Source organism: Phycodurus eques, chromosome 8 (assembly GCF_024500275.1).
Source record: "Phycodurus eques isolate BA_2022a chromosome 8, UOR_Pequ_1.1, whole genome shotgun sequence".
Lineage (NCBI taxonomy): Eukaryota > Metazoa > Chordata > Actinopteri > Syngnathiformes > Syngnathidae > Phycodurus > Phycodurus eques.
Genome location: NC_084532.1, coordinates 16,331,661 through 16,355,279, shown reverse-complemented (window position 1 = coordinate 16,355,279; position 23,619 = coordinate 16,331,661). Strand labels below are relative to the sequence as shown.

General features: G+C 42.2%; 1 protein-coding gene across 4 annotated transcripts in view; it reads left to right on the top strand.

Annotated features, from left to right (window-relative positions):
- dennd1b (DENN/MADD domain containing 1B) overlaps positions 1-23,619 on the top strand; it is a 138,633-nt gene that overhangs the window by 66,385 nt on the left and 48,629 nt on the right. For 3 of the 4 annotated variants that reach the window (XM_061683369.1, XM_061683365.1, XM_061683367.1), the window contains exons 7-12: positions 1,508-1,588; positions 3,277-3,336; positions 5,667-5,720; positions 6,320-6,430; positions 17,194-17,294; positions 18,714-18,759. In XM_061683369.1, the coding sequence (XP_061539353.1) occupies positions 1,508-1,588; positions 3,277-3,336; positions 5,667-5,720; positions 6,320-6,430; positions 17,194-17,294; positions 18,714-18,759 (453 nt within the window). The remainder of the gene's footprint in view (positions 1-1,507; positions 1,589-3,276; positions 3,337-5,666; positions 5,721-6,319; positions 6,431-17,193; positions 17,295-18,713; positions 18,760-23,619) is intronic. The other variant, XM_061683366.1, reaches the window with a different exon arrangement.

Sequence of the window (23,619 nt, the reverse complement as noted above, 5' to 3'; positions counted from 1 at the left end):
ACAGCCCCCTTGGAAGGAAACAAAAATACATCAAAATGGTACGATATTTGTACTGCGCACATTGCCGTTTGTTTGCCATCTTGGACTCAGCTGTGCGTGTTTGGTCTACGTTTCGTAGACCAAACACTGATCTGAAAATTGAAGTTATTCGTGGTGATTTTTTTGCATAACAAATCTTTTAACACACAAGTGCATACACTGATGCTTGCCATGCTTTTCCCCTGACTATTCACTGTGATAGAGCAGCAAAGGGAAAGGAAATGTAAAATACGCAACAAACTGGGGCGATGTGCAACCTGCAGCGCAGAGAGGGCTGAGGTGAAAGGAAGAGGGATGGAGGGACGTATCACGCTGTGGGACCGCTTTCACTTGTCATGCAGTTGGTGCTTCTTCCGAAAACCCTCAGAGAGAGTCTTGTTAAGAGAACAACCAGGAATGCGCGCGCCTTACATAAGCATTTAAAATAAACCGTCTGTGATTGAAACTGACTCACCCGCATAATGTAATAAATAGGGAGCGAGGCAAGCCAAGACGGACAGTTTTGTGTGCGAGGAAGAGAGAATTTGTGGGAAATCCTGGGTGCCTTATCTGTTAGTCTGCATGATTTGGTTTCTATTTACCCCGCTGTCGGTTCCAGGCGAGAGGGAAATGTTGACAGACAAGAGAAGACAGAAGAGCGATGAGGGTTTCAGGCGAGGGCTAAATGAACTGTTTCCTCAGGCCGTGTTGCTGACCATGCGTGTGAGCATTGAGCCTCTCGTGACAGGAGGCTGTTCGATTGCACACACCCATACGCGCCCCCCACTTACACATTGTATATTGCCACCCCGTCCTTGCTTGCTTGTGCAGTCGCGTACAGTACATACGTTTAAACATATCCCCAACGAAGCGGTTCACCGAGACAGAAAAACATATCAAACAAAGAACAATCCCAGTGTTCACAGTAGTTAGTTTAACTTCAAGTGGCAAAGTGTTGTCCCCCTTCTGATCTCCAGCAAGAAGCCCAGCAGTGTAAATAGCAGTCGTGTCATGGAGCTCATAAATGCTACTAGAATAATTTCTGAGCCTGTTCTGTGGTCAAGTGACCTCTCTGAAGGTTTCTTAAAGCCCTTGTCTTTGGAGTAGGGGGGAACCCTTTGCTTAATTACTGAAAGCCCTCTCTCGCCTGTAAATCAACATTTCTGGATAATTGGCGTCTGCAGCCTGAAAGTCAGCCTCTTTTAACCTCAATGTCGCTTATTAAGCACACACTGTTGGGACAAAAGTATCGGGACACCTGGCAATTACGCGAACATAAAAACAGTCGAAAATATAGAGTTGATGTTGTCTTTGCAGCTAGTCATCAATCAGTGATAGCACAGTGCCCATTAGTTCCCCCTGAGTTCATACAAAAAGTAAAACATATAACATGATGATAATATTAATGACTTTATGTACAAATTTTATTCTGATACATTACGAGTGGCCAAAGAAACAAATAATATTCATGTATCTGTTTCTCACACAGAAAAATGACTTGAATGACATGCTCAACTCTCTATATGATCTTCCTGTGCCAAAGCCCTTCACGCCAGTCAACCTGAGTGTGGTAAGAAAAAGTAGATCTAATATGCTCTTTCTACCCTCCCAAGGCATAGAGCCATAGGCTGAATTTACAGTAGATAATTTATGGTTTACCGATGAATCCTGATACAATTTCAAAACTATTACCATCCCAAATTTTACACCAGGCAAGTTTGCTGTTAGTTAAATATTTCCCTGTTGTCTTTTCCCAATTTTCTGGCATCTGCTCGAATTTACTCTGCATGGTTCGGGTGTCACAATTTCACTCTTTTTGACACATGCAGGCCAGTTCAGATAGGCATCATGGCAGTGCAAACAGTACAAAAGAAATGGAATCAGATATCGTCAAATCTGAAACAGGCCTCTTTCGAATGTGAATAAATATCAGATATGATTTATTGTTATTTATGATTATTATCATTGTTATTATATTTGTATTTACCTGCATTTTGTGTGAGTGTGTGTGTGTGTGTGTGTGTGCGCATTCCGGTTTTGGTATTCAGCTAATGTAAACATGGTGTTATCAGACTTGTGCCATTTGAAAACACAAAAATGTAAAGGCACAGAATCTGAATTGTGTCTTTAGACCTGCAGTGTAAATATATGGAGTCGTGGAGCTGGCAGGTGACTGTGGTCGTCTGTTGCATCAACAAGGTGATGATAAGAGTTGGCTGAGGTCTTAAAGCAGAGCAACATAGACAGACAATGACAAAATACATCAGAGGAAAAACGTAGAGGACGATGACAACTAAATAGAAACTGACACAAAAAAGAACATGGGAGAAAGATGGCATAAAGACAGGAAGAAAATGGGGCAAAAATGGAGAGATTGGCAAACTATAGAGATGAAGGAGAAAGATGGTAGCGCAGACAAAAACATGTAAAGCAGGAGGAGATTAAGATGTGCTAGATTGCATTAGAAAGACACAGAAGGCCCTGGACTCACACTCTGTTTGGAAACAAGAAGTACCGCGAACAGGTTTTGGTGAGATAAGCCTGAGCTGTTTAAAAATGGACTGGTCCTTTCTCAACTCGTCATGTCTCCTGCTTATCAAAACGTGGAATGGCTTAACGAGCCCAAGCCCTTCAAAGTCTAAGAGTGTTTGTGTCCACTCTTGACACAGTCTCCCATACTGTGTACATAAAACACGCTTTCTAAAACAGGTGGCGTTAACCTGGCATCGGACTGTCTTCAGTGTGCATTTTGGGCAATATTATCTCTGTTTGGGTTGCTTATCCCCTACTCTGTAATAGCATCAAACACTTTCATTGTTTTAGCCTTTGTTCTTGGGGACCGCTCCTCCTTTTTTCAGCCAATTAAACGAGCGACTCCAGGTCCCCACAAGGATACGTATCTAATTATAAAGATAGATTTACAACATACCAACACTAATATCACACAATCAATGTCAATATGAAGGTTAACAAGTTCAATTAAGATTATTTATGGTTTAGTCTTTCTTTGAGTCAGCTCTACAAAAATCTCATGTGACTCTCAGGACGTCATTGGGCAAGATGCCGCAGGAACAGAGGTGATAGCTTCATCTTTTCTTCTACAGAGCCCACTTGTTTGATAATTAATTGATGAAGCAGTTATTCCCTAAAAGTGTTTTTTGTTTTTTTATTATCATGGCAGCTAAGAAGAGGAACCCTTGTCCCCTTTCATGTGTGAACCCTGTTTTGCTCTTTTCTCTCCCTCTCTCATTGTGCAAGAATGAGCAGTTGTATATTGCCACTGGGCAAGTACTGAGAGATCAGCGAAGCAAGGCACCGGTGAGTGAATGGCAGAAAGGGAGGAGGAGGAGGAGTAGGAAAGGAGGCTGCTGTGAAATGTGAAACCGCGGCTCTATCTAACCACATGGGAGCCACAGCTTTCCAATCTGGCCAAATAAGCTGCACTATCTTTTTTAACATAACAAAAATAAACGATCCAGGGCCTTCATGTGTGCTGCTGCTTCTCTGGAAAACAATCAAACTTTGTAAATGATTAATGCCTTTCTACATTCCTATACTCTCACCCTGAATATCAAAAGTTTTGTTTTAACACTATGTTTAAAGCAAAGGCAATTGTGCTAAAAAATCTCCTTGATGCCTTTCCAGTTAACCCAATTTCATTGTTTTTGTATGAACATATCTTAGAAAGAAGAAGAAGAAAGCAGACATGCGAGCAAGCAGCCGTTGAAAGCCTGGATTGAATTACGGCACCTTTTTTGTTTTTTCCACAATACCATGGATTTGTAGACCAATGGCAAAACATAATGTAGCGCACAGAACACATGAACCGAAAGTAGAGATGCATAATAAAACGTTTATTCTCTATAAATCTTGTTTGAACTACAGTTAGTACAGGTGTCTTTTTTTCTGTTAGACGTTATTCCTTGGTTTGGCTCAGTTGAACTTGATATAATTTATTATTAAGTGTCAATAACACTTGTCAAGCAGAGGAAAGATGATGAGATAATTTTCTTGTCGTATGAATTCAAATATTGGCTGTCAGTTATCAAGTATCTCAACCTTCATCATAGAATGTGTCACAACTGGAGATGCTGGACAATAAACACAGCCTGCAGTGACCTCTGTCATCATGAGAACACTCTCTTTATCTGGGAATAGATAAATCATCTATGTGTTTTGTTATAAAATTTGGTATAAACATTCTCTGGTATTGGTAATAGCTACTAGAATCTTGTATCTTTTTCCCCTGGAAACTCTTGGAAAATATGCATAAACAAAATGTCATGTATTCATCAATTATAGATATGTGTTCCAGTTCTCAATAATCTACTGATATCCTTTGTCCAGAAGAGAACTAAAGTAATTAGTAATACAAATTAAACTTTGGATTTCTAGTACATTCTAGTGTTTGCATTGCATCTTTACCTTTTGCAACAATGACCCACCCCCTCAGGAAATATTCCCATTTGAACAATAATATATTTGTTTCCATCCATAATATAGAAACACTGGAGAGAGGAATATTTTACACTGTTTTCCCTTGCATTTTCTTGAGTAATTAGGAATTACGCAAATTTGCAGTCTGTTACTGTGTCTCAATTGACTATTTATTACCACATTGGATAATGTGCCAAATTTTGCCAGCATTTGTTTAAATCCCTCGAAATAAATCCCTCCAAATAGTGATGGGTTTGCTACCATCAATACAGATCACTCCTAACTGACAGCAATGCTGATTCCATCCCCCCATTCTATTGGGTTTTCTGGGTGTCTCTCTTCATTTCTCTTATCAATTCTTCTGTCTCTAATCAGAGAAGCTTCACTCTCTTTAGCTGATTTGGATCTTCAATGGCTTTCCTTTGCTAATGCATAATTTAATCTTGTTTAGTGTATAACATTTTACTGGCATTTGATGTGTCTAAAAAGTGTGCCCTTTTAAATTTATGTTGAGAATGATTTTTCATGGTCGTGAATTCATGTATACACCAAACGAATTCAAATTCCCAAGGCCAATATTTTAACATTTTTAGAAACATTTTTAAATGTATTTAAATATAATAGTTCTTCTGAAGTTGCTATTAAAAGTGAAAAAAGTGAAAGTCCCATGGACTACTCTGTCATGGATTAACAGTAAAGGACAAACCTGCAACAGATGGTTGAGTAAGGTAGAGTGTGTGCTTCAGTTGGTGCTTTGCCTACAGTCTCTAGACAGAACCCCTCTCCGGCCTCTTTGATCGGAACACCGAAACTGCCCTGCTCTCCCAAAGTGAGACAGGCAGCTCTGTGATCCTCTAAACAACCTGTGTTTGTGTGCGTGCGCACACTGGCACACACAAGTGTTGCTGCTCCACAAGCCTTTCTAATGCTTAAATAAAGACTCAGTTTCCACCAGAGACATCACCCCAGTCTGTGTCTATGGGGAGATGAGTTTCTATTGAGCTTTCTCTGTTCTGTAAGCCCGATAAAAGCAGCGCCACAGTTCAGACACCAGCTCAGCAATTCATATAGACAGAGCTGAAGATGAGCCATAAATCATAGAACAAAGTCAACCCCCCCGCCCCCCTTTCACTCATTTTCTTCTGTGTGAGTGGTGTGCTTCACTTGTGACCTTCTCTCTTCTTTCTCCTGCATGTTTGTGTTTTCCACAGCACTCCTACTTCATCGCCCCGGATATCAATGGACTGCCAACTATCCCAGAGAGTGTAAGTATTTGTGGAAAACCAGACAGAGAGAGCTAAAGTGAGCTCTCTTCTGGAAACATCTCTGCCTCTAATCGTATTTAACCAGATACACTTGTCATCTTTTGAAATTATTGCATCATCCTCTTGTTTCAGTTATGTCTCCTGGTGCTTGCAGATTTTCATGTTGAAGTTCAGTGACTTCCATGAGCATTACATACTTCAGATTTAACTCACCTTTTTTTTTCTCTGTTGATTTTTGTATTTAAAGTGGGGTTCAGTCAGGCAACAGTGCATACATTACATTTTTAATTCAGTGTTTTCACTGTTACCTTTTACAACAAAGTAATAGGTGCAAGGGCGTAGCTCAGGTACAGTATGTCTCTTTCAAGCACACACTCTAGCCGTCTGAAGCCTTGACATACATAACATTTTTAATTCAGTGTTTTCACTGTTACCTTTTACAACAAAGTAATAGGTGCAAGGGTGTAGCTCAGGTACATTATGTCTCTTTCAAGCACACACTCTAGCCGTCTGAAGCCTTGACACTTTTCCGTAACATGTTGTACAAGGACAGTTTGTTATGTACCTGCATATATGCCTCCCTTTCTGCCTCCTTCCAGAGAAACCTGACAGAATACTTTGTGGCTGTGGATGTCAACAACATGCTGCAACTCTACAGCAGTATGCTTCACGAGCGCCGCATTATCATTACCTCAAGCAAGCTGAGCACTGTGAGTCCATTTTCTGGGATCAACCGCAGGAAAAAGCTTTTAAAAACAGAGTGCCACATAGTGTCAGTTACTCATCATGTGACACAATGAATTGGGCAAGGCGTCTCTTAAACTCATACGATGCAGCTTGCCTTCATTTTTTACGACAATTCATACCCAGGGAGCACAGTTACACATTGGTTACTTACACTGTTGCCTCACAGAAAGAATTTCAGGTTTGGCTGGGGTTCGAATCTTGCTTGCATGTACTTGGGGCAGGTAGTCAAAGCTTTCTCCCAAAAATATGTACAGTACAATGTATTAGTTTCATTACCTGTAAATGTGATTGTGAATGGTTGGCTGTCTCTCTCTATGTGTTTGTCCTGTGATTGACGAGTGATCATGTCATGGTATACACCGCATCCCACCCTATGCCAGCTGGGGTGAGATATAGTTTTCCCGAGCAAGATTAGCTGCATTGAGAAGGGGTGATTGAAGGAGTGGATGGAGGATCCCCAAGGGGAACATTGTCTTGCAGGAGAGATATTAGAATGACAGGGTTGTTCAACTGTGCCCTGAGAAGTGGGTGCTATACTGCCTTGCTCAGAGGCAGCGCAACAGTCCTTTTGAATTATCGTCTTTTCAGCAATCAGTCCCAGTTTCAGCATTTTCCACATCATACTTCATTTGGGGATAGAATTAACGACCCTCTCATTCAAATTCAAGTCCGTACTGACTGAGCTAGAGAACTACTACAACTGCAAAGAATGTGCCCTTATATGCCACTCTTCATGGTTTAAGTGCACTTGAGCAACCGACTTCCCAGCTACCATGCAGGTCAGAAAATCTGCCGATGCCCCAGCTTGTCACAAATAGTGTGGATGATGAGTTAAATGTAGAAGTCAAATGTCAAATGTAGAAGCCATCCATTTGAGTCCATGAGTTGTCGCTTGGTCAGTTTCTTTGTAGTTTTGTGTTGTGAGCCAAAATTCTAGTTACCAGTGCGCTTTAGATACGCTTACCCTTGAGTGAAGTGAGAAACAGAGAGCAATTAACTCTAATGCCCTCACATGTGGCAGATGATGCACTTTTATACATTTATTGAACGAGACAAACAGTCAAACACACAAATACAAAATGAGAACCAACACTCGCGAGGAGCTGCTGTAGGCACAACTTAGGCAACCAAACTTCAGCTCAAGATGTCACGCACGAGGCCATGCCCCTCAAAGGGACACATCCAAAACATAAATACTACAATATGTGCAATTTAAAAAAAAATGTTTATTTTTATACATTGTCTTTTATTATACTTTATACGCTACAGTACTGGTTTTCCTTTTTAAAGAATGTAACAAAATGGGAGGGCAGGGGACTAGAATGGATGGATTAATGGCCTTTCAATTAATTTCAATAGGGACAGTTTGTTGATATTGTACAAGTAATTGGAGTTTCCAGCTTGGTCACAGAACGACAAACTTTTAAGTCAAGCTACTACTGTGTTCATTAAGTTACAGCTTCCGAGACTCAATGTCTTTGGCTTCATATGGAATTCACATACTAATTTAGCCGGAATTTCTATTTGATTGAATATGAAGCGCTTCATCAATATTGCACCACCCTGCAGTCAAACAGTTCCGCAAGTGGAAAGCTCTGATAGTCACTCCAAAACTGGATTGTGTTTGACTGTTTTGTAACTCCCAAATATTATTGGACCAAAAGCCTTAAATGATCACTTCTTGCATGTCTTAACTCACATAATTTAAAGCAACTTCTGTCTGTCTCTATGAGGGAGGAAATCCTTCTCATAACCCCCCACCCCCTTTCGAGACTTATCTTTGTGTTTGCTGAGGCATAGCCAAATGTTTATGACAGATGAGATAGAAGAGGGAAGTGATGTAATCCGAGTCCTATCTATATCTCTAATATAGCTGATCCCGCCTGGGTATCAACACTGAACAGCCAGAGGGGCTTGTGCTGTTGATGGGTGCTGGCAGCACCCAAGGTCTCCCATAGGAACCACAGAGGCGAAGCTGTAAAAGTCAGCCAGCCCTTGTAGACTTTCACCTGTCTCCCATCAGCCTCTCAGAACAGCAACACCTCTCCTCACACCACGGTTACAAAATGAAGATTGTCAGACTCGAGAGTGAAACTGTTTTTTTTCTTCTTGAGCAGAAAGAGGGGGTTGATGTAATTTATTTAAATGTGATTTATCATTTTCTGCAACCCTGAGACTAATGTTGGTCTTATTTTTCTTCATAAAATATGCCAGCAGGATATGTTAAGAGATTATTCGTCAGACCTTTACCTCTCAGCCTTTTATCCTCTGCAATCCATCATGCACTCATCTGTCTATCCATCTATCTTCCTCTGGGAGAGCTGTTTTGGTTTGGTAGCGGTATATGTCAGACACTGCATTTACAAAGGTATTTTCACATCCCCGCTGGGAATTCTTGCAGGCCCTCGCGTTATTGCTGCTCCTGTGATGCATTATGTTTTTCACTGTTGGGAAGATTGACCTCCAAGTTCAGGAGGAAAATTTTGCCACAGTAATGCATACTTAACTGTAAAGAGCCCAGCTCATTATCCAGCCCATTGTCTGGTGATCAAATACCTGAAGAGGTGAAAAATATATAATTGATGTCAGTTTGTCATAATGTGTGATAAAGTGACTGTTGACAGTCAGTAGATGAACAATAATATTTTCAAAGTCTATTTTCTACTCACACAGGAGGGATTGTTATGTCAATGCTGAGAGAGGAGCACTCACATAAATCCCAGTGGGCGTAAAAATTATTTTCATTCCTCAACATGTTTTTTATTGTGCATAATAGCAGTGCCATTGCTCATCACGACAAACTCAATGAATAAACTGTGATGTTCATTAGGGATAGGTGAGCTGTTTTTTTCTGAGCTCAAATATACTATTAATCATTATTAATTATTATTAATACTTCACCAATGAAAGAACATTGTGTAGTAATGATTCCATGTCATCGGCTCAAAATATAGTGGAACCAGTTTAACACTGTTTGATCTGGGAAGCCGGTCAGTCTCCAATTAGTTCATATTAACAAATGTTCCCTGAGGAAATAGTATAAATTGAGAATATCCGTTTCAGGTAAAACTCTTTATTTGCTTTACAGGCAGTGTTTCAATTACAGTGCCTTGAAAAAGTATTCATACCCCTTGAAGTTTTTCACATTGTGTGACCTTACAATCACAAACTTGAATGTATTATGTTCAGATTTTATGTGATACACCAACACAAAGTAGCACATGGTTCTGAAGTGGAATGAAAATGATATACAGCTTTCAAAATTTTAAGCAAACATAAATCTGAAATGTCTGCTGTGCTTTTGTATTCAGCCCTCTGTACTCTGATATCCCTAAATACAAACCAGTGCAATCAATTGTCTTCAGATGTCACCTAATTAGTAAATAGAGTCCACCTGTGTAATTTGATTTAAAAAAACACCTGTTCTGTGAAGGCCTCAGTGGTTTGTTAGAGAACACTAGTGAACAACAGCATCAAGAAGACCAAGGAACTCACCAGACAGGTCAGGGATAAAGTTGTGGAGAAGTTGAAAGCAAATTTAGATTATATATAAAAAAAATATCCCAAGCTTTGAACATCTTAAGGAGCATTGTTCAGTCCATCATCCAAAAATGGAAAAAATATGGCACAACTGCAAACCTACCAAGACATGGCTGCTCACCTAAACTGACAGACTGAGCGAGGAGAGCACTTGTCAGAGAAGCAGCCAATGGTCACTCTGGAGGAGCTGCAGAAATCCACAGCTCAGGTGCGAGAATCTGTCCACAGGTCAACAATAGGTTGTGCACTCCAGAAATCTACGAAGCCACGCCTTTTGTAACACGTGCAGAATGTGGTTTGGCATTGTTTTGCTGAAATAAGCAGGGGGGTCCATGAAAAAGACATTGCTTGGATGGCAGCATCTATCCATCCATCCATCCATTCATTTTCTGAGCCGCTTATCCTCACAAGGGTCGCTGGAGTGCCGGAGCCTATCCCAGCTATCACCAGGCAGGAGGCGGGGTACACCCTGAACTGGTTGCCAGCCAATTGCAGGGCACACATAAACAAACAACCGTTCGCACTCACATTCACACCTAGGCAGGAATTTAGAGACTTCAATTAACCTACCATGCATGTTTTTGGGATGGGGGAGGAAACCGGAGTGCCCGGAGAAAACCCACTCGGGTTCCATTTCTTTGGAATGGATGGAAGGACAGCATTGTAAGGAGAAGATCTAGTAGTGATGTCTTAAGCCACCTCTGTTAAGCAATGGTTTTTCCACCTTTGTGTATAGAGCCACACTCACCCTTCTTTCAAACCATCTGTCTTCCCGGTCCAGAATATACACATTTTTGTCCTCAAAAGAGTGCTTTTTCTCTTGGCGGTGCAGGTAGACGGCTGGGTCTTGACCTGAGGTGTTTGCCCGTCTGTGTTGTGCCATGCATCTGCTCAGTGTTTGCTTGGTTTCCCCAATGTATGGATCTATGCATTCCTCACGGCACTTGACGACAGACACCAGATTGCTTTTCTGCATGTGTGGTGTCTGGTCTTTGTGGTGTACCAGCCTTTGTCTCAGGGCCTTCGCTAGACATCTCTGATGCCTGTTTAGTTTATCAGGTTTGAAGTGTACCAGTATATTGTGTTGGTTGAAAATCCTTGAGTTTCTCAGACAGACCAGATGCATACGGAATGACAATATTATTGTCTGTCACTCTTTTCTTTCTCATCCAAACCAGACCCCTTATTTCTCCCTGAACATTAATTCCGCATCTTATTGTGACCTTTGGTAAAATTATATTCTTCCAACTTTGAGTGAGTTTGGTTTGAAAGAACCATGACTTCAACCCATCAAACAACTTTAAGATGAACTCTAACAAATTGCGAGTCATAATGACCTCCGCAAAGGTCCAACATCAGTGACCTCTACTGTTCTTTTGGACGAATAAACAAAACCCACAGACACACTCCAAAGGGTGGAGCAGCTATATTTTCTTTCATTTTCACTTTGTGTTGGTGCAGTGACCATAAAGTGGCCAAACAGTTTGTCTTTAAAATGCATGTCAATCCAGTTGGGCCAGGGTACCAGGGAGAAACAGAGTAGAAGGTGGACACACACACTGACACAAGTGTACTGCATTTATTCTTTCTGCTCTGGGTGATGCCTGTGTTAAAGCCTCGGGTGAAGCCAGCGTGTCAGTCTGTCGGTACATGGCCAGTGCGGCTTGGAAGCAGCCAACAGCAAAGGAATAAATCATTATTGTACAACAATGCATCAGTTGACTTTTTGCAGTTTCGTGACCAGAGGTGAACACTACTGCTCTTCTAAAAGGCTGGTCGACAGTGGCGCAAGGGGTAGGAGCCAGTGGAGCGTGGAGCCTTGTCATAGTGCCGTGTAATGGGGCTGCATCAGCCCTTCCTCTAACTAGTCAGCTGGGAGGACCCCCCTACCCACCACCTTCCACGTCTTTCATCTGCTGAGGCCCCCCAGCTTGCAAGCCCATTCTCTGCGCTGCCTATCGCCCAAACTCACATAGCCCAGCCCCAGCATGGTCTGACAGCAGCCCTCTCATCAGCCTGTCAGGCCTATGCTAACAAGGCGCTATCCATCCAGCATGCCCTAGAGTGCCAGCTGTCTGTCTGTTTCCTGCCTTTTCCTCTGTTATTCCTCTCCTCTCATTGCCTGACTTTACTGTGTCCCCCGACTTACCGTATATTGGTTCTCTCTGTCATATAATTTTTTACCCATCTGTCTCGTGTTCTTTCTGGCTACACTTCCCTTACACCCCTTTTCCATGTGTGTCTTTTCCTTCAAATAGATTTATCTCAACTTCAAGCCGTGTACCATGGGTTTCAATGCGCATTCTACTGCTGTAGCCACAAATGTGCCTATTTACATGTAGTGGGTGTTTGTATTTTTTTGCATGCATGCATCTGTTTATATGTGCGGGTACTTCTAACTCACACCTTCTGTTTTTGTGACAGAGCCTCAGTCGCTTTGTATGTGTAGGAGGCCTGGCATTAGCTGTTGCCCACGGCAACACGTCTGCCCTCGCTCTCTCTTCCTGTGCCACCTACTTGTTGTGAGGCACACTTGTATCGCGCTGGGCCTGACATCGGTGTATGTCTACAGAGGCGAAAGCAGACTGGCTAATTGGAAACTTGGTTGGTGCTAAGGAGGAGAGAAGGAAAGGCTAATACAACAATAAAACTAACAGTCAAGGGAGGCTGGCATGGACAGAAAGACAGCTGGATGTGGGAATGGTAAAAGAAATGAGTTTGAAAATGAGCATGTGACAAGTGCGTTATTTTTCATGAGAGGAGCTGTTTGTCTCTGCACTCTTGAATTCCCCGGATCACAAAGTTTTTCCTACGTGACTTTGAGTTCATTCTTTTGGTGTGGTTGTTGTTTCTTGTTTGTCAGTTTATTCAGTCTGCCATGTCCATCTGTATTTCTCTAACACAAACAGGGCCAGTTTTTTTTTGTTTTTGCCAACAACAGTTTTCATTCATAATATTGCCAAACTATAAAGAAATCTGTAAACTTAAATGTTACTATTTGAACAAATCAAACAAAATTTGAACAAATACAGCCATGTTTGCGCCATGATCCGTCAGGTGATATGTCTAATATCCAAATTGCCGATGTGAAGGGATCCTCCCCCCACCTTCCACTCCCTTGGTAATTAGACAATTGAATTACTGACTTTAACAGTCATTTATATATATATATATATATATATATATATATAGTCATTTATTATATATATATATATATATATATATATATATATATATATAAAAATATATAAGCTGAAGTGAATGCACTTAATCATTGAGTGGAATGGTTGGCTTTGAGAGATTTCTCCCAGCTGGAGCATTGTCATTCAGAAGTTGACCAGTAAGCATCACCACAACCTCTGCTGCTTAGTTTAGCGATCACACAACTCGTGTGTCACTCAATTCAACTCCTTACTGAGCTCATAATTAAATACATTGTTTTGTCATGTATTCCTCTGCTAAGCCTAGTCTACCCTTTGGGTGAAACAGTTAGTGCTGGTTTCATTCAGCCAATGTTACAGGTTTACTCAACGAGATTTAAAACAAAGAGCCAATAAGATCTGAGGGGTTTGTTGGGTATCTTAGTTTGTTGACAGAAGGCTATGGGATTTACTAGATGCAAGACAACCCTCAACCCTTATTCTGTGAGAAAATATGCATTCAAATTTTTTATTTTTTTTTTATAATTATAAAATCATTCATTTAAAAAAAATAAGGTTGAAAATGCTCGCTGACTGATCTGTCAATGTTTGATTTTTTGGTTGGTGACAAGTGTGCTGGTTCTAAATGTTATATACATTGGTTAGCTGTCTGGCATCACAAATGTTCTTTTAATTCCTCTTTAAATCCTATTTTATTAAACCTTTAAAGAAATAATACACTTGGTTGCTCCATGAACCTCCAGGTTATGTTAAAAAAAATTAATTCCACTGTCCTCACATTTTGTTTCTGTTTGGTTTTAGGCTATAGTAAAGATGTTTTTTAAGACCGAGCTTAGCTGTGCTTTTAATGGGAAACTTTTTGATTGTGGTATTTTGTTCAGCTGTAATACTGTTTTATATTTTTCCTTTCTTTTTTGTTGCACTGTCTTCTACTTTCACTGCTCATATGTCTCCATCTTTTCTGTCCGTAGTCCAATTGTGAATGGATCTGTACCAGTCTTCTTTATGTTTCAGCTACAAGTGCAGTAAAAAGCTCTCAGGGCACAACCAAAGACCTTGACTGCTTTTTGAAGCAGTTTGTCGCAGTATAATCGCTTAGCTTCTTATGGTGGTTGGGGCAACACACACATACACACACCCGCGTGCGCACACAGTGTGAGAGGCAGGCAGCTCCTCATTACTGGGCTGAGCCCCTGTCCCCGAGGACTGGACCCAGCACCTAATCCTGTATTTGTTCTTGGGGACTGTATCTGTGATTCTCTATTGAATGGAATATTAAGCACCCAGGTCTTTTGTGGAGCGTGTAAGCCATTTGGCTCCACTCATCTATTATTTATCAGCCTGGCAAATATTTTATCAGGCTTAGCCTCTTATGGCCTACTGTCAGGTTACCCCCCCCCCCCCTCCTTTTATTCCTCTGACCCCCCCCCCCATAAAAAGTCCTTAAATGAAGAAAAGTGTTATATTTATAATTGTTCAAGTTTATTGGCTCTTTTGTGCCCCAATCAGTTAAACCCAAAAGAAGAGGGAAACATGCAAATTATTTTCCTGGCGTTGCTGTTGTTGTAACCTACCTCAGACACAGTTCCATCTCCATCTTTTTAGAGACAGCAAATGAAGTAAATATAAAAATATAATACAATAATATATTTTAAAAGTATCTTCGCGTCCTCCATTCTCAGGTAACTCCCCACAAAGCCAGTGGGTGCTAGGAGAAGAGTGAGAGACTCCTCTTTTCCCTTTCAACCAATGAGTAAATCACGCCAGGTTGGGGGGCTCACCTTGAGGCCTGGTGGAGATAATTGGAGTTGGTTAGCGAGGTGTTCTGTGCCATTACCTCCTGGTACCAGTGAATGGCTGGGGCTTGTCTTGCACTCCCAGAGGAGGAATATACTCGCCTGTTGGATCTCCTGTGTGTGTGTGTGTGTGTGTGTGTGTGTGTGTGTGTGTGTGTGTGTGTGCGCGTGCGTGCAGGCCAACAGTCAGACTCCTGACCTGTCTTTAAAAGTAATGGCCCTTTATCATCACTTTCCTGGAAAAAAAAAAAAAAAAATCTGATGATTTTGATAGCAACTCCTCCACCAAATGCTTCACTTTCCCACATTAATATTCATAGGATTGATTTACTCTTAGAATTAACAAAAGAAGCCAAACTGTTTGTGAAGGAATTCATTTTGACACGAGTGTGGCATTGTGTCGTGTCTGAAGATGCCGGGTGGAGGAAATATGCATATTCAGATACACAGAGCAAGACACCAATTAAATGTTGATTAAGCCTTAACTATTTTGGGACTGACTGGGTGCGAGATTGCACCGAGACAACAAATAGTGTTCCACCCCCCAGCTACCCCCCCCCCCCCCCCCCCCCCACACACACACACACACAAGTCGATTGGAAAAATGAAGGGAGTTAAAACAAACATGCAAGGAGGGCGGCACATTTACACAAAAACACACGTGCATGCACACAGAGACCCTCAGATGTCCAAGCTTGTTGTGAGGTTCCACTGTAAGAAGTGGGGGGGATGGGGGGCAGTCTTTTTCTGGCAGTAGTGGTTTTGGCTCTTGGCCGGTCAATTGTGACACTTTGTGTGTCAGTGAGCAGAGGGTCTCCTGGTAGTTGGGTGAACACGCGCACGTGTGTGTGCGTCTGTATGCGTGTGACAGTGTGTGTCCGCTTCACACGTTGACTGTGAAGCTGTAGCAGTATAACAGCGGCGGCTGCTCCGGGGTCCCGGTGGTATTGGACTAGCCCGCAGTCTCTCTTGGCTAACTCATGTTTCATTCTTTGGCAATTTGCCCTAATGAAGTCCCGCAGGAGCCCTCAGACCTCTGTTCTCTTTCCATATTTAATCATGTTATTTTAATCTGGGGGATGAGCTAACGGCTCGTTCCCCTGTCGTGCCTGCGTGTGTGTTGCAGGTCATTACTTTTTGCTTGGTTTTTAAGAGACACCGTGTCAAGATAGGGTGAGGGGGGTTGGGGGTCCTGTCTCTAAGACAATGGGAGACAATGATTTTAATTTTATGTGCAGTGTTGGTTTGACTGTGTAGTGAGCTGTGCCTTTGAAAAGCAATATCATCTTCATTTGATTCCACCTCATTATTTGTTTGGAAAGAGGTTAATTATTCCACTTTTTCTTTTTATTATCCCAGGCATTGACGCTTTGCTTCTTATTTTGATTTTCATGACTAATGGCAGAAGTGTGTTCGGCTTCTATTGTTGTTGTGGCATTTAGTTGAAAAGCAGTTAATTGACTATAAAAAGACACATTATGCTTTTTTTTTTCTTGACTGTCTGACATGAAATTAAACTAAACCTTTCATTTTTTAGGTCAATTAGGATTACCAAAATTATTTCTATTTGCTAAATGCCAAAATAGGAGAGGATTTTCTTTTTTTTAGACAAATATACGGCAATGTTTTTGACCACGACTGTATATAGAAAAAAACAAGATCATATCCTTAGTGTAAAGCAATTGTCTTTTGTTTTCAGGCTTTGTCGTACCTTTTTTTACATCTTTTTTCCACCCTTTGTCATTCTGTGGCTCTGCTACAAAGGTTAAAGACAGGCGGCTGTCAGCCATTTGATCTTATCTTCTTTCCTCCTATAATAGCTTGAGGTTACATGTTCAACACAAAAATCTGACATACACTCACCTGCCGCAACATTAGGTACACTTGCACAATCTGATGAAATGCAATACTTGTTTTAATTGACACTTTCAGAGAGGCCTTACTTTAACTGTATGTGGTAGAAGTGTGCAGTGACGTATGACAAAACAGCATCATAATGTGAGTTTCTAATACAGTAGATTTTTTTGCGATAATGAACGTATTGTTATACTGATTATGCTTAGTTCTGACATCTCTAAAAACAGTAGTATTATCTTTATAATGGCAGTTCTGTTGATCAATTTATTGTTTTGGATTTCATTGTTTAGTGCATTGTAAAACATTTTTACTGTTGTTATTAATTATTTTGTTCAAATAATTTGAGTTTTTCCTTTCTCCTTTTCTCTTTAGTTAACTGCATGTGTCCACGGTGCAGCTGCTTTGCTCTTTCCAATGTACTGGCAGCATATCTTCATTCCCGTCCTGCCCCCGCATTTTCTGGACTATTGCTGGTAAGGCTTGTCACCTCCATACACACACACACACACACACACACACAAACACACTCACACACACACACACACACACACACACACGTACTAAACATTACAAATAGCGTGGGTCACCTTGTTCCATTACTTCATCATCTGTCACTCATCTGAGTGCACTGAAAGGATGTAATGTCTCATCCTCTGCATTTACGCCATGTGAAGATCATCTTTTTTTGAAAGTGCTGCTTTTTATGGAATCATCAGTGATTGGTCATAGTGTGCACCGTGAGGAACACATCTGCCTTTAGAAGCTCTTCATCACTGACTGTAAAATGTGATTTTCAACACTCTGGGAAGTATCAGCAGCAGTTGATTTAATCACAGGGGTGTCCTCCGAGCACTGATTACGAAAATACAATTTTATTAGGTGATGAGCATGTACAGTATTGTGTTCCTGGATCCACTGGTGTGTGCGTGTGGATATTTGTTGATGGACGATAGTGTCATATCATAGTCTATTACACAGCAGCGCTACGAGCCTGCTGTGTGTTGCTGGGTTGTATTAGGCTGATTGTGAACCTGTAGCCCCTTAATCCTCTTGGGCAGCGATGATCTGACACAACACTATTTAATAAAAGAATGTCTGTATGAAAGCCCTAAAATGTGTTTCTGTTGTGTGACTGGTGGATTGGATCACAAACACTACTCAATGATTCAACATATACTTTTCAAATCATTTTTCAAACTGTAACATGTAGTTAGTGATGCCAGAAGTATTTGGACAATGAAAAATGAAGTCCATGGGCACCAGAGTTCAGCCAGTCATTGACATTAACCATTAGTGTTTGAAAATATAGTTGTGGTTATATTAACAATTTGTGTCTAAATAAGCCCCTGAAAATGGAGCAACGTAATCATTGTTGTGAACGTTGATTTTTTTTCAATTCATTGTGATGACATTTCTTATCTTGTTTACTGGTTGATAACATGCAGCCGGTTATTTAGTAAATATTTCCTTAACCTAGTGCAATGAAGACAATGCTGTTGATCTGGATTAAAACGGATTTAATGACATTTATTATGTCTGAGACAAATTCCTTGTGTGTTTTGGACATACTTGGCAAATAAAGATGATTCTGATTCTGATAAATTATGAATTATAAATTATCTGAGGTCTGCAACTATTATCTTCAGTCAGTCTCAGACAAACATAATGGCAAATCCTTTCGCAACTTGCGCACAATATGATACTATACATGCTTATATACATGTGACAATTATCATCACTTTCAAAACAGGGAATCCAAATGAGGTTTTTGTCCTTCATACAAAAAATATTCTGTTTAAAACAGTTTTAACTGGATGTGTGAAATGTGTTATACCAACTTGACCCTGTGATGTGGAGTGAGGATCATAAATCGTTTTTCTCTCAATCTGCAGTGCACCCATGCCATACTTTGTGGGAGTTCATCTTAGTCTGCTGGAGGTATGTTTGTTCTTTACAATGCGTATACAGATAAAAGTGCATTCAAATATGTATGCATTATTATATATATGTAGGATTGTGCAGCTGGAAAAAGTTCGCAAAACAAGCAAATATATGCAATAATTTTCATGTTTCATTTACTTTACAAATTTACCGGTACTGTGAATGAAGTAAAGCTGTAGCGTTCCCATATCATGCCCTGCTACTTTTGGTAACAGAAAATGTGCTCCATTTACCATGCACACAGTTTTAAAGCATACTGGACACAATGGTTTTACTCTTTGTCTCTCTTGTTTGTGCTTGTTCTTCACCTTAAGTAATCAAGAGAAGGGTAAAGGCAGAAAAGGCACCTGCACACCAACTCCATTGTTAGAAGCCTTTGTGTTGTTTGATGGGGCAAGCCATCACTGCCGTTGTCTGTGAGCTCATGTTGCAAGCTTGTGTGTGTGCGTGTGTGTGCGTGAGAGATATTTGTCTGACAGTTGTGGCAGTGGCAGTATTTATCACACTCTGCATCCATGACAGACCCCCTTTCTTGCCACTCCATAATTAGTCCAGATCAGCATGTGAGCCTCCACTGCACAGCCTGTCACACAAGTGACAAACTAGAAAATTCACACTATGCTCCCCCCTCCTCCCCTTCTACACACACATACACTTGCCTGTATTCTGCATCACACTGAAATAATTGTTGCGTTTGTCGCCATCAGGATGCATGCATTGTAGCGCAGAATCACTGTGTTGTTGATGCATGAGATTTTAGTGCTGAGGAGAATTTAAAATTCGAATATTCTCTCTCAATACCATTCTTCATGCTCCGCGTGTGTGTGTGTGTGTGTGTGTGTGTGTGTGTGTGTGTGTGTGTGTGATACAATGAAGATGTTCTGATTGCACTTTTCCATTGTCATCTGTAAAGGAGCATAAGGACAATATTTGAATGGAGCGCTTATATTTTCTCCCTTACACGCTTCAGCATAGCAAACGACAGACCTGTATCACCTTCAAACTTTATAACAAACACCAATCCATGAAAAAGGTGTGCATTATAAAATAAACATTTTAAAAAAAGAAACAAATACAAACAGGTAATTAATCCAGAGCTATATTTTATCGTTTTTGCTTCATTTAATTCGTTTAAAGTAATATTGTATTTTTGATTTATTTGTTTATTTTTACAGTTCTGGTCATTTGGTTCGTAGTTTGTTTGTTCTAAACTGTGTTCACAAACTGGAGTGTTGAAATGTTTTCCATTAAATTGAATGGAAATAGAATTGATCTTTTCCAGCCTCAGAACCAAGTTATGTTGACCTTTTTTATGGGTTTAGTCTTTGTTCTTCAGAATATTCCAGAAGCCCAACCGATTGCAAGATCAGAAACACGCACGCCTTTCTTATATTTAGCTATTATTTCTTTCTTATTCTTTACTGTAATATGATTAGGCGTCCTAAAACCACTTTTCACTTTCTAGGGAGCCATACTGAGGGCTAATTTACAGGACAAAAAAATGGTTCATGAACCTAATTCGTTCAGAGATTAGAAGCAGTGTTTCCCATTGCAATTAATGGAAATTGATTTAATCTGATCCAGTCCGAGAAAAAAGTTATGTTTACACTTTTTTTATTGGTGTGTAGTTGAAATAAAAAAATTGTACAATATAGAAATAAGTGAAAACACAAAAAGGTCCAATGAAGTGCGACCTGAGCTTACGTGACTCGGTTTGGAGATGGAGGTCCCGCCAGCCGCTTATTCTTCTCCGCCGACCGCGTTAAAGCAGCCTTGACGACCTTCCACACTGACTGGACCCGTTGGAGATCCTCCCTCACCGCGGGAACTGCCACAGAATGCTCCTGGTTCTTAAACAAAGGAGGTTGGAAACCGTAACATGCCATGAAAGGGGATATACCTGTGGCGGAGCTGGTGAGGGAGTTGTGGGCATATTCAATCCACGGGAGGAAGGTGCACCAGGAGGCAGGATGGCACGCAGTGACGCAGCGAAGAGCGGATTCCAGGTTTTGATTTGCCCGCTCCGTCTAGCCGTTGGTTTGGGGGTAGTAGACGAAGACAAACTGGCTGCTGCGGCCACCGCCTTACAGAACTCTTTCCAGACCTGGGATGAGAACTTAGGACACAGGTCCCGTACAATGTCAACAGGGATACCATGAAGTCTGAACATGTGGAGGACAAGACGGTTAGAAGTCTCAAAAGCAGAGGGAAAATTGGGAAGAGGTAGATGGTGAACATACTTGGAGAACTGGTCAATAACGGTGAGGATGGAGATAGGCTGGTGACGAAGTCCAGGGAGATGTGGGACCAAGGGCGGCTCGGAATGGGTAAGGGGTGCAGCAGACCAGCTGGGGGTTGATGAGTAGCTTTACCTCGGGAACAGACGGAGCAGGCTAGGATAAACTCACGGGTGTCCTTGGCTAGATTGGGCCACCAGAAGTGTTGCTGGATAAAATGGATGGTGCGGGTGATGCCGGGATGACGGGTGAGCTTGGAGTTGTGGGCCCACTGAAGGGCGTCAGAGCGTGCGGAATCTGGTATGAACAGTCTGTTGGGAGGTCCGGTCTTGGGGTCCGGGTGAGTCTTCAGAGCCTCTTTAACCACCTGTTCAATTTTCCAAGTGGCAGCTCCCATGAAGCACAAGGAAGGGAGGATGGGTTCTGGTTCAGTTGGACTGGAAGGAGGTGCAAACATACGGGAGAGGCATCAGGCAGAAATTAAACCGGCTGAGAAATAAAGCCCAGCGAGCTTGCCGGGTATTTAGCTGCTTGGCGGAACAGAGATAGGCTAGGTTCTTTTGGTCAGTCCATATAATAATAATAATAATAATAATAATAACGGTCCCCTCCAACCAGTGCCTCCACTCCTCCAGGGCCCAAACGATGGCTAGCAGCTCACGGTTCCCAACGTCATAGTTACGCTCAGATGTAGACAGGCACAGGGATGAAGTTGTTGGGAAAAGGAGTCCCGCTGGAAGAGGACAGCTCCCACTCCCGTGTCAGAGGCGTCAACCTGCGCCACGAACTGGAGGGGTGGGCTCAGGGTGTCGCAGGATGGGAGCACTGGTGAAGAGTTCTTTGAGGCATTTGAATGCTTGTGATGCGGCAGGGGTCCAATGGAAAGGTGAGCTGGTGGAGGTACGGCAATCTTGTTGTAGTCACAGATGAAACGTCGATAGAAGTTAGCAAAACCCAGGAAATGTTGAAGCTCCTTGCGGGTGGAGGGAATGGGCCAGTTGATAACTGCTTGGATCTTTGCTGGGTCTGGTTGTACCTGTTCTTTGGCGATAATGTAGCCTAAGAAATGAATGGAAGGGAGGTGGAATTCACATTTTTCAGGTTTCATGAAAAGACTGTTCTCAAGAAGGTGTTGGAGGACTTAACGGACATGCTGGCGATGTTCTTCGGGGCAGCGGGAGAAGATGAGTATGTCGACAAGATAGAGGAAAACGAACCGATTCAGCATGTCGCGGAGGACGTCATTGATGAAAGTTTGAAAAACAGCAGCGGCGTTGGTTAATCCAAACGGCATGACCAGGTACTCGAAGTGTCCAAGGAGGTATTGAAAGCTGTTTTTCATTCATTCCCTTCTCTGATGCGGATGAGATGGTATGCGTAAATCCAAGTTCGTGAATATCTGGGTGTCGAAGAGGCGTTCAAATGAGGGGTCAATAAGGGGCAGTGGAGCTTTGTTTTTTATAGTGATGTCGTTGAGGCCTCGGAAGTCAATGCAGCGGCGGAGAGTGGTATCTTTCTTTTCAATAAAAAAGAAACCAGCCCCCATGGGGGACAAAGAGGACTGGATGAGTCCAGAAGCCAGGGAGTCACAGAACTTTTCATAGCCTCTTTTTCAGGACGGGAAAGATTAAAGAGGCAGCTGGAGGGAAGAGGGGCTCCCGGCAAAAGGTCAATGGCGCAGTCATAGGGGCGGTGTGGGGGAAGAGAGATGGCGAGGTCCTTGCTGAACACGGTGACTAGCTGGTGATAATCTTCTGGGACTCGGGAGAGATCAGTAGGTGTAACAGGTGGCTGAGATGTGCTGGAGGACCGGATGGCCGAAAGAAGACAGTGGGAATGAAAGAAGTGACTCCAACCAGTGATAGACAGGTGGTCCAAATCTATGGCAGGATTGTGTTTTTTTTTAGCCAAGGATGCCGAGGACTAGTGGTGTCTCTGGGGAATGGATGATAAATAACTGGAGTGTTTTGCGGTGATTGCCAGAAATGAGTGTGTTGAATGGTGCAGTTTGGTGGGTGACAGGGGAGTTGAGTCGGCCGTCCAGGGCCGTGACCTTCCTAGGGCACGGGAGTGGCTCGAGGGGAAGCTGGAGCTGACACACCAAGCCCTCATGGATGAAATTGTCATCAGCGCCGCAGTCAATGAGGGCAGAGACTGGGGTGTTACAGACGGAGCCAAGAATACATGTGGGAACAGTTATACGGGAGGGAGAGCTTTGGGAGGTGTTGGTTTGGCTCACCACGACGCTCTCAGGTCGTGGTGAGCCCGGTCTTTTGGTTTGAGAGTGCAGGTGGAAATGAAGTGACCAGGCTGTCCACAATAGATGCATAGTCTGAGTGAAGCTCAGCTGTCGTTCCTGGGAGTCTAACCGGTTCCTGCCGAGTTGCCTAGGTTCTTCTGGTCCAGTGGTGGGTGAAGTGGACGCAACAGGTGGTGTGCGGCGGAGTTGTTTGGGGCGCAGCCACGGTGGGTGGAGCGAAACTGTGCGTCTTAACTCTTCGCTCACGAGCTTGCTCTCGGAGGCGGTTGTCTAGTTTAATAGCTAATGCGATCAGGTTCTCAAGGGAGGTGGGTTCGTTCCTGGTCGTGAGCTTGTCCTTAAGTTGTTCTGATATCCCGT